This window comes from Pagrus pagrus (genome assembly GCF_965226575.1).
Source record: "Pagrus pagrus genome assembly, chromosome: 15".
Lineage (NCBI taxonomy): Eukaryota > Metazoa > Chordata > Actinopteri > Spariformes > Sparidae > Pagrus > Pagrus pagrus.
In genome coordinates this window covers 27,178,980-27,191,768 of record NC_140199.1, presented here as the reverse complement: position 1 = coordinate 27,191,768, position 12,789 = coordinate 27,178,980, and the positions used below count along the sequence as shown (strand labels likewise).

The following is a 12,789-nucleotide window of genomic DNA, read 5'->3' as shown; positions in this document are numbered from 1 at the left end:
TATAATAATATGGGACTTTAAAATGTTGGAATGTTGAAATTATGTAAGTATTATGAAGTATGAGTTGAAGTCATAACTATGAGTTTTAAATGTATTAATTTAATTACCGGCCGACCTAAGCCGGCCAAAATGAAAGTCACACACACTGATGTTTCGTTGGACCGCCTTTAACTTTGGCTACGGCACGCATTCGCCAAGATCTTGTATTGATGATGGGAGAGTCTGGCTGCTGTCTCTTCTCCAGCACATCCCAAAGAGTCTCATTGGGGTTCAGGTCTGGACTCTGTGGTGGCCAATCCATGTGTGAAAATGATGTCTCATGCTGGAGTATGCCCATGCCATCAGGGAAGAAAAAGTCTGTTGATGGAAAAACCTGGTCATTCAGTATATTCAGGTAGTCAGCTGACCTCATATTTAGGCCATGTAAAGTTGCTGAACCTAGACCTGACCAACTGAATCAACCCCAGATCATTACACTGCCCCCACAGGCTTGTATGGTAGGCACTAGGCATGATGGCTGCATCACTTCATCCGCTTCTCTTCTTACCCTGATGAACCCATCACTCTGGAACAGGGTAAATCTGGACTCATCAGACCACATGACCTTTTTTCCATTGCTCCAGAGTCTTATCTTTATGCTTGCTGCCAAATTGAAGCCTTATTTCCCGATTAGCCTCACTGATAAGTGGTTTTCTTCAGGCTAAACAGCTGTTTAGTCCCAGTCCCTTGAGTTCTCTTCACATGGTGTGTGTGTGTGAGATGTTCTTACTTTCACTATTAAACATAGCCGTGAGTTCTACTGTTGATTTTTTTACCATTTGATTTCAGCAAACGTTTAAGTGATCTCTGACCACGATCATTCAAGATTTTTTCCAATCACATTTGGTCAGAAGATGATGGTTCACCACTATCCCTCCAGGTTTTAATAATGCGTTGGGCAGTTCTTAACCCAATTTTAGTAGTTTCAGTAATCTCCTTAGTTGTTTTCTTTGCTTGATGCAGGCCAGTAGTTTGACCCTTCTGAAACAGAGTAACATATTTTCTACGACCACAGGATATGTCTTCTGACATGGTTGGTTAAGAAATGAGAAGCTACTCACTGCATCAGTTAGGGTTAAATAAGTTGATAGTATCCAATGGAAGGTGTTTACCTGTTTGCTTAGTTAATTCCAGTTGGTGACACACAGTGCATTCAGAAATTATTCAGACCCCATTGTTAAAATTATTTTTTACCCTTATCAATCTAGACTCAATACACTATAATCAGAAAGCAGAAACCGAATTTTTGTAATTTTTCAAAATGTATTAAAAAAGAAAAAATTGGCATAAGTATTCATTTACTAGGTACTTAGTTGAAGCACCTTTGGCAGCGATTACAGCATTGAGTCTTCTTGGGCATGGCGCGACAAGCTTTGCACACCTGGATTTGGGGATTTTCTGCCATTCTTCTCTGCAGATCATCTCAAGCTCTGTCAGGTTGGACGGGGACTGTGGGTGGACAGTCATTTTCACATCTCTGTGAGATGTTCCATTGGGTTCAAGTCAGGGCTGTGGCTGGGCCACTCAAGAACATTCAGAGTTGTCACTTAGCCACTCCTGTGTTGTTTTGGGTGTGTGCTTAGGGTCATTGTCCTGTTGGAAGGTGAACCTTCCTGAGGTCCTGAGCGCTCTGGACCAGGTTTTCACTAAGAATATCTCTGAACTTTGCTCCGTTCAGCTTTCCCTCAACCCTAACCAGGCGCCCAGTCCCTCCCACTGAAAACACCCCCAAAGCATGATTCTGCCACCACCATGATTCACTGTTGGGATGATACTGGGCAGGTGATGAGCGGCGCCTGGTTTCCTCCAGACATGACACACCAGACAGTTCAATCTTGGTTTCATCAGACCAGAGAATCTTGTTTCTCACAGTCTGAGTGTTCTTTAGGTACTTTTTTACTCCAAGCGGGCTTTCATGTGTATTTCACTGAGGAGAGGCTTCCTTCTGGCTTCTCTGCTGTAAAGCCCAAATCGGTGGAGTGTTGCAGGGATGGTTGTCCTTCTGGAAGTTTCTCCCATCCAGAGTGACCATCCGGGTCTTGGTCACCTCTCTTACTAAAGCCCTTCTGCTCTTGGAGACCTTCAAGGCGGCGGCAAGCAAGAAACTATTCCACTTTAAAAGATGCCGGTAGTCTTTGTGAACTGATTTTCCCCAGTTTATAGCTCAATAACACTAAGTAGTAAGGATGAAGGCAGAAAACTTTCCTTTCATTTTTTGGAATAGCTTAAAAGGTAAAAAGTTCACAATGTTGTTAAAAAAAATAACGTTAACCGTGTGTGTGTGTGCACGCCAGCACGCACCGCATGTGCGCGTGCACACACAAGAGTGCAATCTTTTTTGTTTTGCTTTGTTTTATTTTTTTTAGGATTAGTTTCATGACATTTTTGCTTTTTTTTTGGCAGCTGAGATACAGACAGGAAATGTAGGCACAAGGAGAGGTCTGACATCCAACAGACCCTCAGCCGAAATCAAGCCAGAGACATTACAGTAAATGGTTTGTGTTAAAGACCTATTCAAATGGCGGCCGTGGCCCAAATGTGGCCCTTTAACCAGGACCTCATTCCGGTCTTTTGATCATTTTGTTCGTAGGCTGGTTAGTCCATTCAAAAATTCAAAAATATTCTTATTTCATTAAACCAACACGAATCAGAATAGACTCATTAGATTTTCACTTGGAACGACAAATGAACAAAGCGGAGGAAAAAAAATAGCATTTTTTAAATATGGCCCTTCAAAAAAAATAGTTGAATTAGAGTCCTGCGCCGGAGCCCGAGGCCCGAGGGGCCCGACAGCCCGAGGGCCGGGCTTCGGGCCAATTACCACATCACTACCTCGGACACGGGCCGAGCTTGGGCTTGAACGCAGTTAGACCTGCCGCCCACAATTGCTGCGATATCAGATCAATAATCACTTCAAAAAACAAAATAATCAATTAAACAACCCCAAAAATGCTTCAAACACTTTTCTAAATAATCTTAATATTGAAAGGAAACGAAATATACCCACTTATGCCATTAAAAGTGCTCAGATAAGGTCGGAGGTCTACAACTGCACATATGTATGTGCAGACCTGTAGACCTCCGACCTTATTTCGTTTCCTTTCAATATTAAGATAAAGATATAATGAATATAGCTTAATACCACGCTAGAAACCCCAATTAAACTATTTTAATGTCTGCAACATTAACAGCCTACAGGTTGTTATGGGAGGTTTTTAAAAAAAAAAAAAAGAAAAGTCGGGCTTTTTTTCGGGTCCGGGCCTGAGAATTCTGAAAACCTGTCAGGTCGGGCCGGGCTGGGGCTCCACCCCCTCGGGCCAGGGCCGTCAGGGCACTAAGTTGAATAGGTCTGGTTTAAAATATTATCACTTTCTTGAATAGATTTTTATTTTCTCAGTGTAATACCCAACCATTGTCCACCTCATAATTTAGGAGTTAGAGTGACTGAAGAAGTTCCAGCTTTATTTTTTAAAACCCACGTTAAGTCATTTAAATGGGAACTTCAAGAATTAACATCCCTTTCACTTTTCTCCAAATTGTTTGTGCAGTCGTGTCCCCAACGGGTTCCCGTCCCCCAAGCCGCAACCGCAACAATGAGATGCCTGGTGATGAGGAGCTGGGCTTCGAGGCTGCTGTTGCTGCACTCGGTAAATTCATTCTTGTCCTTTTCCTTCATTTCTGTCTGGATTAGATTCAGTCACCGTTTCTGTTTCTAAACATCTCTTTTTCTCTCCTCACTTCTTCTCTGGCGTCCCCTACCTTTGTGTCCACTGTCCACTTCATCCCGTCTCCCTGTCACTTCCTGCTGTAATCCTTCTATTTGTCTCCGTTCTCTATGTGTCTCCAGGTATGAAGACCACAGTAAGTGAAGCAGAGCATCCTCTGCTATGTGAAGGAACCAGACGAGTGAAAGGTGACCTGGCCCTGGCCCTTATGATCACCTATAAGGATGACCAGAGCAAGCTCAAAAAGGTAGCCATCACTACTGTGACCATTCTCACCATTTGATAAGAAAATGGCACGAATTTCTGATATGCCACAAAACCTTTTCAACAGAGAAAGCCAGCTAATATCTTCCTTTCCTCTGCCCCCAAACCCCCAGATACTGGATAAGTTGTTGGACAGGGAGAGTCAAACCCACAAGCCCCAGACCCTGAGCTCCTTCTACTCCAGCAAGCCAGCAGCTGGCAGCCAGCGCAGCCCGTCAAAGCATACTGCCGCCAGCCACAGTGGGGTGAGTGGGGCCACAGGCGGTGTTTCCAAACATGCACCCTCATCTTCATCTGCAACCAGCGTGGCAGCCTCTTCTTCCAGCTCTTCCTCTGCTGTAGCATTGGCTGGTGAGGAGTTGGCTCATCAGGCTGAACTGAACCCGGTGCAGAACAATTCAGCAGGGGAGAGCACTGCTGAGACCAGGGAGCATGGTGAGAACCTCCACCCCCTCTATGGGTGCCCTATCTTATTGTACTGTAGAGCATCTGCAGCAGCTTCATCTTTAAAAAATAGTAATTGCAATTGCTATGTTTCGCTATACAGTACAATTCTCAAAATAAGTTAGGTAAATTGAGATATGGGTGCATATATTTTGCCAGTGTATACAGTATATATACAGTATATTTGTTGCTTTAATAGTTATAGGAGAGTCATGTGTCAAAAACAAAAAAATGGTTTGGTTTGTTTGTGGAACTGCTTCAGCTCAGTTGTGGCTATAACTTGAATGAGGGGTCAAACTCAAAACTCACACAAATATAGTAGAAGCTGTTATTGAACAAAATGTTTGTTTGGGGGCTATAAAAGGCACTGGATAATGAGTGTGTGTCCATTGTGGCCATTTGAAATTGTCATGGTCAACTGACGTAACCTGACTGAGCAGGAGCGCCACCTGGCTTTGGCCCATATCCAGACAGGGAGTAGGCAAATTGATTTTGCTAATGGACAAGTGTCTCAGTGTCATTAGCAGACTGGTCTCTCAACATCGTAACACCAGTTCAGTGCGTGAAAGGCCTCGTAGTGGTGCCACTACAACACAACTACAAAGACGTTTGAGGGCTATCAGAGGAACCAATGTGTCTGATCAGACCATCCGGAACAGGCTACACCACTATGTACTGAACGCCAAACGACCGTTGCATGTGACACTGTTGAGCACGTCTGCAGTGGGCCAGGCAACATGTTGGTTGGACCATCCAGCAGTTGTTGTCAGTGGTGTCCACTGTTGAGAGCAGGATCACCCTGCATCGGAATGATGGGTGGCAACGCGTTTGGAGGTGTAGAGGTGAGCACTGTGCAGCAGTCAACATGGTCCCCAATCCTTGAGCTGGAGGAGGTGGTGCAACAGTGTTCTGGAAAATCCATGGACAGAAAAACTGATCTGGTGTTTGTCAATGGAACAGTCACAGGTCAGTCATACCTGCTGGACATCATTGAGCCCATCATCATCCCCCAGAGGCGCCAGTACGCCCTGAACTTCGTGTTCATGGATGACACCGCAGCCTGACATTGTGTTCATGTGGTCATCATGCATCTCCAGTAGGCTGGTGTCCCTCACGCAGAATGGCCGGCCATGTCACCCTACCTGAACCCCATAGAGCATCTCTGGGACCGGTTGAAGCATTGCGTCTATGCCCTTGACCCACCACCACGTGACCTCCAGGAAGTCTGAGTTGCTGCAGAATGGAGCGCCATACTGCAAAACAATATTTGACATCTAGTGAGAATTATAAACCAAAGGTGTAAGGCTGTCATCGATGCACATGGTGTGAATACCCGTTCTGACTATGTGCTAATTATCCAGCGTGAGGTATGTGTCCACAGTTGGATAGTAGATGTCTGATAACAGGTAAATGAAATGTGTTGCATTGTTTTGGGGGACCAAAAATATTCCCCAAATAAAAACACTAAAATATCCCAAAATACCTAACTAATATTGAGTGGTGTAATAGGTGTCTCTACACTGCATGTTAAGTCTTTGGTTAAAAACATACAGCATTAATGAAAAACACAATGGAGTTTAAATCCGCAATTTATGTGTATTCACTCAGTTGGGCTTGTGCACTAGTTTAAAGCCATAATGATAGGCCCCACATCCTGGTTAGTTTTTTATGTATTCATTTGTTTATTTTAATCTGTGGATGCGCACTATAGGACCGACATGCCAAATTACAAATCGTACGATGCGTAGCGAAGGCATGACCTGCAGATCTGAGGCAGAGTAGGACAGGTCAGTCGTGGCTTAATGCTACCAGGGGAGCACAGTGAATATTTCTTTGTATGACCTTATGCTTCACTTGTGTTCACTTAACGCAGTCTCTTTTTTTTTACCAGTTTAAAAACCACGTTTATGATAAACAGTCGTGGTCAAAAGTTTACATACACTGTAAAGAACACGTATATCATGGCAGTCTTGAGCTTCAATGATTTCTACAACTCTCATGTTTCTGTGATGGAATGAGTGAACACAAACTACTTGGTTACAAAAACATTCATGAAGTTTAGTTCAATAATAAATTTATTATAGCTCTTTTGTAAATATGACCAAAGCTGTTGGGTCTAAAAAATTTACAAACAGTAATTGTAATATTTGGTTAAATGTCTCTTGGTCATTTTCACCTCAGTTAGGTGCTTTTGATATCCATCGATGTGTGTTTGGGATCATTGTCCTGTTGGAACACCCAACTGCACCCAAGAGCCAATCTTCTGCTGATGATTTTAGGTTTTCCTGAAGAATTTGGAGATAATCCTCCTTCTTCATTATTCCATTTACTTTCTTTAGAGCACAAGATCCACTGGCAGCAAAACAGCCCCACAGCATAATACTACCAGCACCATGCTTGACAGCAGGTATGGTGTTCTTGGGTTTAAAGGCCTCACCTTCTCCCCTCCAACATCATCAGCAAACTTCAGTCAAGCTTTAAGGTGCCTCGTCTGAAGCGAGGGCTTCTTTATTGCACGGCAGCCTCTCAGCCCATGTTGATGTAACTTGACTGTGTGACACCTGTCTTCCAGCAGCTTCTAATCCATTGCAGACTTGCTTTTTGGTGGTTTTTGGTTGATTTTTGACCATCCTGACCAGTTTTCTCTCAGCAGCAGGTGATAGTTTGTGTTTTCTTCCTGATGGTGGCAGTGACACAACTGTGCCATGCACTTTATACTTACAAACAGTTGTTTGCACAGTTGATCTTGGGACCTGTAACTTCTTTGAAATGGCTCCAAGTATTTTAGCAACATACTAGCTCAGGCTTTGTTGGGTACATTAAGTTCACAAAATTATGGAGACACTCCTACACCACCCCACAAGCCTGCAACTCCTGATTCTTTGTGAATACAGCCTAAGGATCTAAGGCTACATTCTGGCTTGTTTGGGAGCAGCACTGGCAATAGGAGCCAGCCCGATAAGTCTTTAAAAGTTCGGTAAAATCTTAAAATCAAATCGAAAATTGACAGGTAATGAGCAAAGAGAGGCCAACACAGGGCTGAAACAATCCTATCTTTTTGAATTTATTAATATCACCTCATGACCAAGATTGCTATTGATTTCTTCCAGCCGAGCAAAATTCCGATTTTTGACATTTCTGAAACCCAGATACTCCGTCCTACCTTACATAAGGCAAATACCATGGTGACACAGTATTCTTTGATGGACCTCTGTTTGTTTTCTCTTTTTGCAGTATCAGATGGGCCTCCACCATCAACTGAGCAGCAGAATGAAACGGCTCCATTTAAACTGGAGGCCACAGTGCCCAGTCGGCTGGCACTCGGGGCACGCTGTGGATACAGCCAACGCTGCTGGGGCTCACCTGTCCGCCAGAAGAAGAAACACACCGGTACAAACTTTTGCATTAATGTCAATATTTTTTACCCAGGATGTCACTCCCTCCAGTCTTTCAGAGAATCAACATAACTTCTATCCACATTGTCAGACAGTGCTGATTTTTAGAGTCATATATGTGGTATATCTGATTGTTTACCTACAGTTTGTATTTAGAAATGAACTAAAACCACTTCAGATCAAAAATAAATTAACAAATATTGGTGATGTGAGTTTGATGTGGATGTTGTTTGGACAGGCATGGCGAGTATCGACAGCAGTGCTCCGGAGACAACCTCAGACAGCTCTCCCACCCTCAGCCGACGGCCACTCCGGGGCAGCTGGGCAGCAACGTCTTGGGGGCGGGGCCAGGACAGTGACAGCATCAGCAGTTCATCGTCTGATTCGCTGGGCTCCTCCTCCTCCAGCGGATCTCGCAGGGCAGGGGGCGGAGCCAGGGCCAAGAGCACCGACACCAGCAGGTAAACAGTCTTCCTCCACATCAGGTCACTAAGGCTATGTTCAGACAGCAGGCAAATCCGATTTGTTTCTCAAATCAGATCTGAAAGACGGATGGATGCCCACAATATCAGGCTTGTTGCAGATTATTGTTGCTCTCCACCGACTGCGAACACCTGGCTGTCACCTGACCTAAAACCTGACTGGTTTAGATTTTGACTCAGCAATGTGACGTTTTATGAGACCTTTTTATTTTTGCTGAATTGAAGAGATTTTTAAGTTATTGGACGGATTTGAAGATTTATTCTGTTAACAGAACACATGTTGTGTGGCTGAGGTTTAGTAGTGTTGTGCTTTTACGCAATTCTTACGAATTTGAGTTAAATTCTCAATAATTATTCATGATTATCAAGGACAATTATTAATCATGATAAATAATAAGATCTAATTTACATTAGATCGTATCAGGAGCACCACCCTTGAAGAAGGGAAACGATAGTCAATTCAATAATTCAGTCTCATAAAAGGTACTAGAATGTCACTTTGTAGCTCTGATTGAGAATTAACTTATAATTAAAAAATATAACCAAAATTACCATAACAGCTGGTAATGGTCCTTGACAGAGTAGAGGTTGGCAACATTAACCCCATTCAAACTGCCCTTTCAAGGCAGGAATCATGTGCCGATACAGATGTGGAGAGGGAGGACAGTTTCGTTCTGCCTCTGATCCGCTACGGGAGGTAGTATCAGAGCTGCAGAGGCGAGACGGCATCTGATGGTGTTTATGTAATTATGTTACTTAGAGCAAATAATGTAACTTTGTCACTTTCCAGGATGTATGGTGGGCAGGATCTCAATCACAACACATTATAACAGCATCCATATGATTATAAACAGACGGCAGATACATGTTTAGATTAACAGGAGGACACCGGGGGAAACACGTTGGAAAAAAAAGACACACAGATGTCAACGTCATGTGTACCGTCACGCGTCTTTTGGTCCGCAATGCCGACATGCTGTATAAATGACACACTGGAGCGGCTTTATGCCGGTGCTACTCGGTTCAGTGTGAACAAACAAAGGCAGCGTAAAGGCAAGCCTTCGTTTCAGCAATGATGCAGAGTGTGTGTCCGGAAGAACCAAGCAAAATTCGTCAAATTGCCATGTAGCAAAGCAAACTACCAATAACCTAACCTGAGATCACAATAACACCCGGACAGTGAACAAACAGATAGATTCAGCACGTGCATTACCTCAACCAGAATTAAACAGTCCTGTGCTTAGCCGTGCTATGCTATGCTGTGTGCTATCTAGGCAGTGAACAGTGCTGAGAAACAATACAACAAGGAGGGCATAACATTTTATATTTTGGATAAAAGATAAATATAACAAGGTTGTAAAATGACAACAAAGTGTGTCTTTACTCGGCTAGTATAGAACAGCAGAGTGAACATTACCAAGAATTGAAATATGTGTACACAAACAAAAACAATATTCTTTTTGAGGTACGTTAAGATTGATTGCATGTCGTTTTCGTTGCAGGTCGACTTTCCTCAGCTTCTCTCTGCTACTATAAGTGAAATATCACACCTTTAGAAGCATTTGTTATTTTCTTTCAGGCCTTTAAAAATAACAACATTTTCTGATTAACTAATCTTAGAAATTAGGTAAAGTTAAAGCCTCCCCAGCTTTCCTCTTAAAGAGAAATATTACACTTACAATGGTTCTTTTCTTTAGATCAGGCCATTTCAAAGAACTCTTGACTCTAAGTAGTCTTACAAATTAACTAAAGTTAATAGTACTGTGAGTGTGTTTTTGTGGTTAAGCACAACTTCCTTGTTCGTTTGCCTAGAATGTGAAGTATTTCCAAACGGCACTCCTGCTGTTTTCTGTCTCAGCCAAAAGTGCTGACGGAGGCTCTGAACTCACCATTTGTGATACGCTAACATCAATGAATTTTTGAAAATGACAGTCTTCATTCTGGTAAAAAATGACTTTGTTAATGACCCGTTATTAATTTGATTACTGTAACCGTTCAGCAGCAGCTATTTAAATGAAAATTTCAACCTAATCCAGTGAAAAATAAGCGATTGGTGAGGTTTACAATTCACATACAGGGAATCACTAAAATGCTGAAATTTAGCTCAGAGGGCCAAACTTTAAAAATTCAAAACTTAAAAAGTATTTGTACAGTTATAGGATTTTGCAAGATCCCATGTATTTAATAGACGTTTTTTCAAGAAAATCCATGACATGAAAATGGTTGATCCATGAAGAGAAATAACAGATCGCCTGTGTAGCGTTTTAATGGGCTACCCTGTCATAATTAACAACAATCAAAGAGTGCGTTCAAACTGATAATGGAGTCTGAACATGTTTGTTTCTGTGACTTCCTGTACCGACTGAAGGCTGCTGGAAAAACTGTCAAACCACCTACAAATATAGTTTGGATCTGATTAGCAAGAATCACATTTCATGTGGTTTTATGCTGTTCAGACCTTTTAAAATGAATCTGGATACTATTTGGATATGCCTAAAACCAGATTTGGATAGTTGCGTGAACATAGCCATAGACAAGTATAAGGACAGTAGCTAGATTATTGAAAGACTAAAAAATAAGATGAGTTCACAACAAAACAGCCTGTTATCAAGTTTGATATCGAGTGGGCTATGAATGTACTTACAGAACAAGAGTCACATCCAGGTTACTTTCTCCTTGTCTCATTACTGCTTTCTTTCACTGTGATAGAGAGCAGGGGTCTCAGTGAGAAGAATGGGAAATGTGATGGAATTGTATTATTTAAAAGTGTGTTAGTTACTGAAAAAGAAAATATAACTGGGCTTTTTTCAACTTCCTTAACATTGTCTTGATTCTCAACATCTCCTCCAGCCTCAAAAACTTGACACAGAACACAGAAATAGCCCAAGCTGAGCAGTCACAGCTCTGTTTGTATCTGTTTGCAGTTGCCTGCAACAAAAGCTTGATTCAGTACAGTCAGATGGCTAAGGTCATTACTGTTCTGAATGCAATAACCAAGAATATAATAAATCACCAGTCATTGCTAAAAGAAATTGGAAGCTTAGCATCAAAATGCCTAACAGTGGTTCCAAAACTTTTTCTGCGGGGAAAAGTTGTGTTGGTTGCTTGGTTGATCCGCAAGTAAACTGGTTCATGGCGCTAATTCAGAACTGTATAAACAGTCGAGATAACTACATGTTAACAAACAGGTGTCAGATCACGTCAGTTCACAATGAAGGCACACATTAAACATTTATTATCAAAGAGAAACTGATAGTAACATGATGTGCTGCTATACAAGTGACTTTCATATGATGAAAATTATTTGAAATAAAAATTGGCAGTCTGATGCTCTTATACTTTCAGTAAATCGTTGAATTTGATGTCCAGTTATTTACCTGAAATCTAAAAGGAGAGCAAATGAAAATACTACTTTTTCTTACCAATCAAAAGACACAGATAATGTAACAAACGAGAGGGCCACAGAATATACAAACTGTACAGTTTAATCAGAGTATAGATCAAAGATGGCGTAAAGCTGAGTTATGTAGGACCAGACATGCCTGGAGAGATCATTATACTTTGTTGAATGGATTTTTTCTTGAAAACAAACCAGACTGACAGTAACTCTGTTTGTGTCTTCATTCTAACTTATTCTAATTAGCATGTTGTGTGTCCCTGTGTTCAGGTACAAAGGGCGACGTCCAGAGTGCCATGCGCCCCATGTGCCCAACCAGCCATCGGAGGCAGCAGCTCATTTTTACTTTGAACTGGCCAAGACGGTGCTGATCAAAGCTGGAGGAAACTCCTCCACCTCCATTTTCACCCAGCCCTCAGCCAGCGGGGGCCACCAGGGGCCCCACAGAAACCTGCACCTGTGTGCCTTTGAGATTGGCCTGTATGCTCTTGGCCTTCACAACTTTGTCTCACCCAACTGGCTGTCCAGGACCTACTCCTCCCATGTATCCTGGATCACTGGTGAGGGGGATTGTTGTGTGAAAAACAATTCGACAGAAACATAAAGATTTTTAAATCCAGTGTTGTTATTCGTTACTTGTCTTCCTGCCCAAATACTTCATCCTCTCTCTTTGTCTCAGGTCAGGCCATGGAGATCGGCAGCGCTGCCCTAAACATTCTGGTGGAGTGTTGGGACGGTCACCTCACCCCTCCAGAGGTGGCATCCTTGGCTGACCGAGCGTCTCGAGCAAGGGACCCCAACATGGTGAGAGCGGCGGCAGAGCTGGCCCTGAGCTGCCTGCCTCACGCTCATGCCCTCAATCCTAATGAGATCCAGAGAGCCCTGGTGCAGTGCAAAGAGCAGGTACTGTACAGTTCAGAGTGACCTGTTGTTCATTGTCTTGAGATCAGTGAAAGTAAAAAAAAGACAAAACAGTGAATAAAAACCATACATGATGTATTGTGGTAAATAAATCCATCCATAGTTATCTCCTCTTTGCTCCT

The 12,789-nt window shown here is 42.6% G+C and overlaps 1 protein-coding gene across 3 annotated transcripts in view; it reads left to right on the top strand.

Annotated features, from left to right (window-relative positions):
- The window catches only part of zswim8 (zinc finger, SWIM-type containing 8), a 45,424-nt gene that overhangs the window by 26,931 nt on the left and 5,704 nt on the right, over window positions 1-12,789 (top strand). For 2 of the 3 annotated variants that reach the window (XM_084375213.1, XM_084375211.1), the window contains exons 14-20: window positions 3,588-3,686; window positions 3,887-4,011; window positions 4,142-4,463; window positions 7,707-7,862; window positions 8,106-8,328; window positions 12,017-12,306; window positions 12,426-12,649. In XM_084375213.1, the coding sequence (XP_084231339.1) occupies window positions 3,588-3,686; window positions 3,887-4,011; window positions 4,142-4,463; window positions 7,707-7,862; window positions 8,106-8,328; window positions 12,017-12,306; window positions 12,426-12,649 (1,439 nt within the window). Of the gene's footprint in view, window positions 1-3,578; window positions 3,687-3,886; window positions 4,012-4,141; window positions 4,464-7,706; window positions 7,863-8,105; window positions 8,329-12,016; window positions 12,307-12,425; window positions 12,650-12,789 lie in introns of all 3 variants that reach the window. The other variant, XM_084375212.1, reaches the window with a different exon arrangement.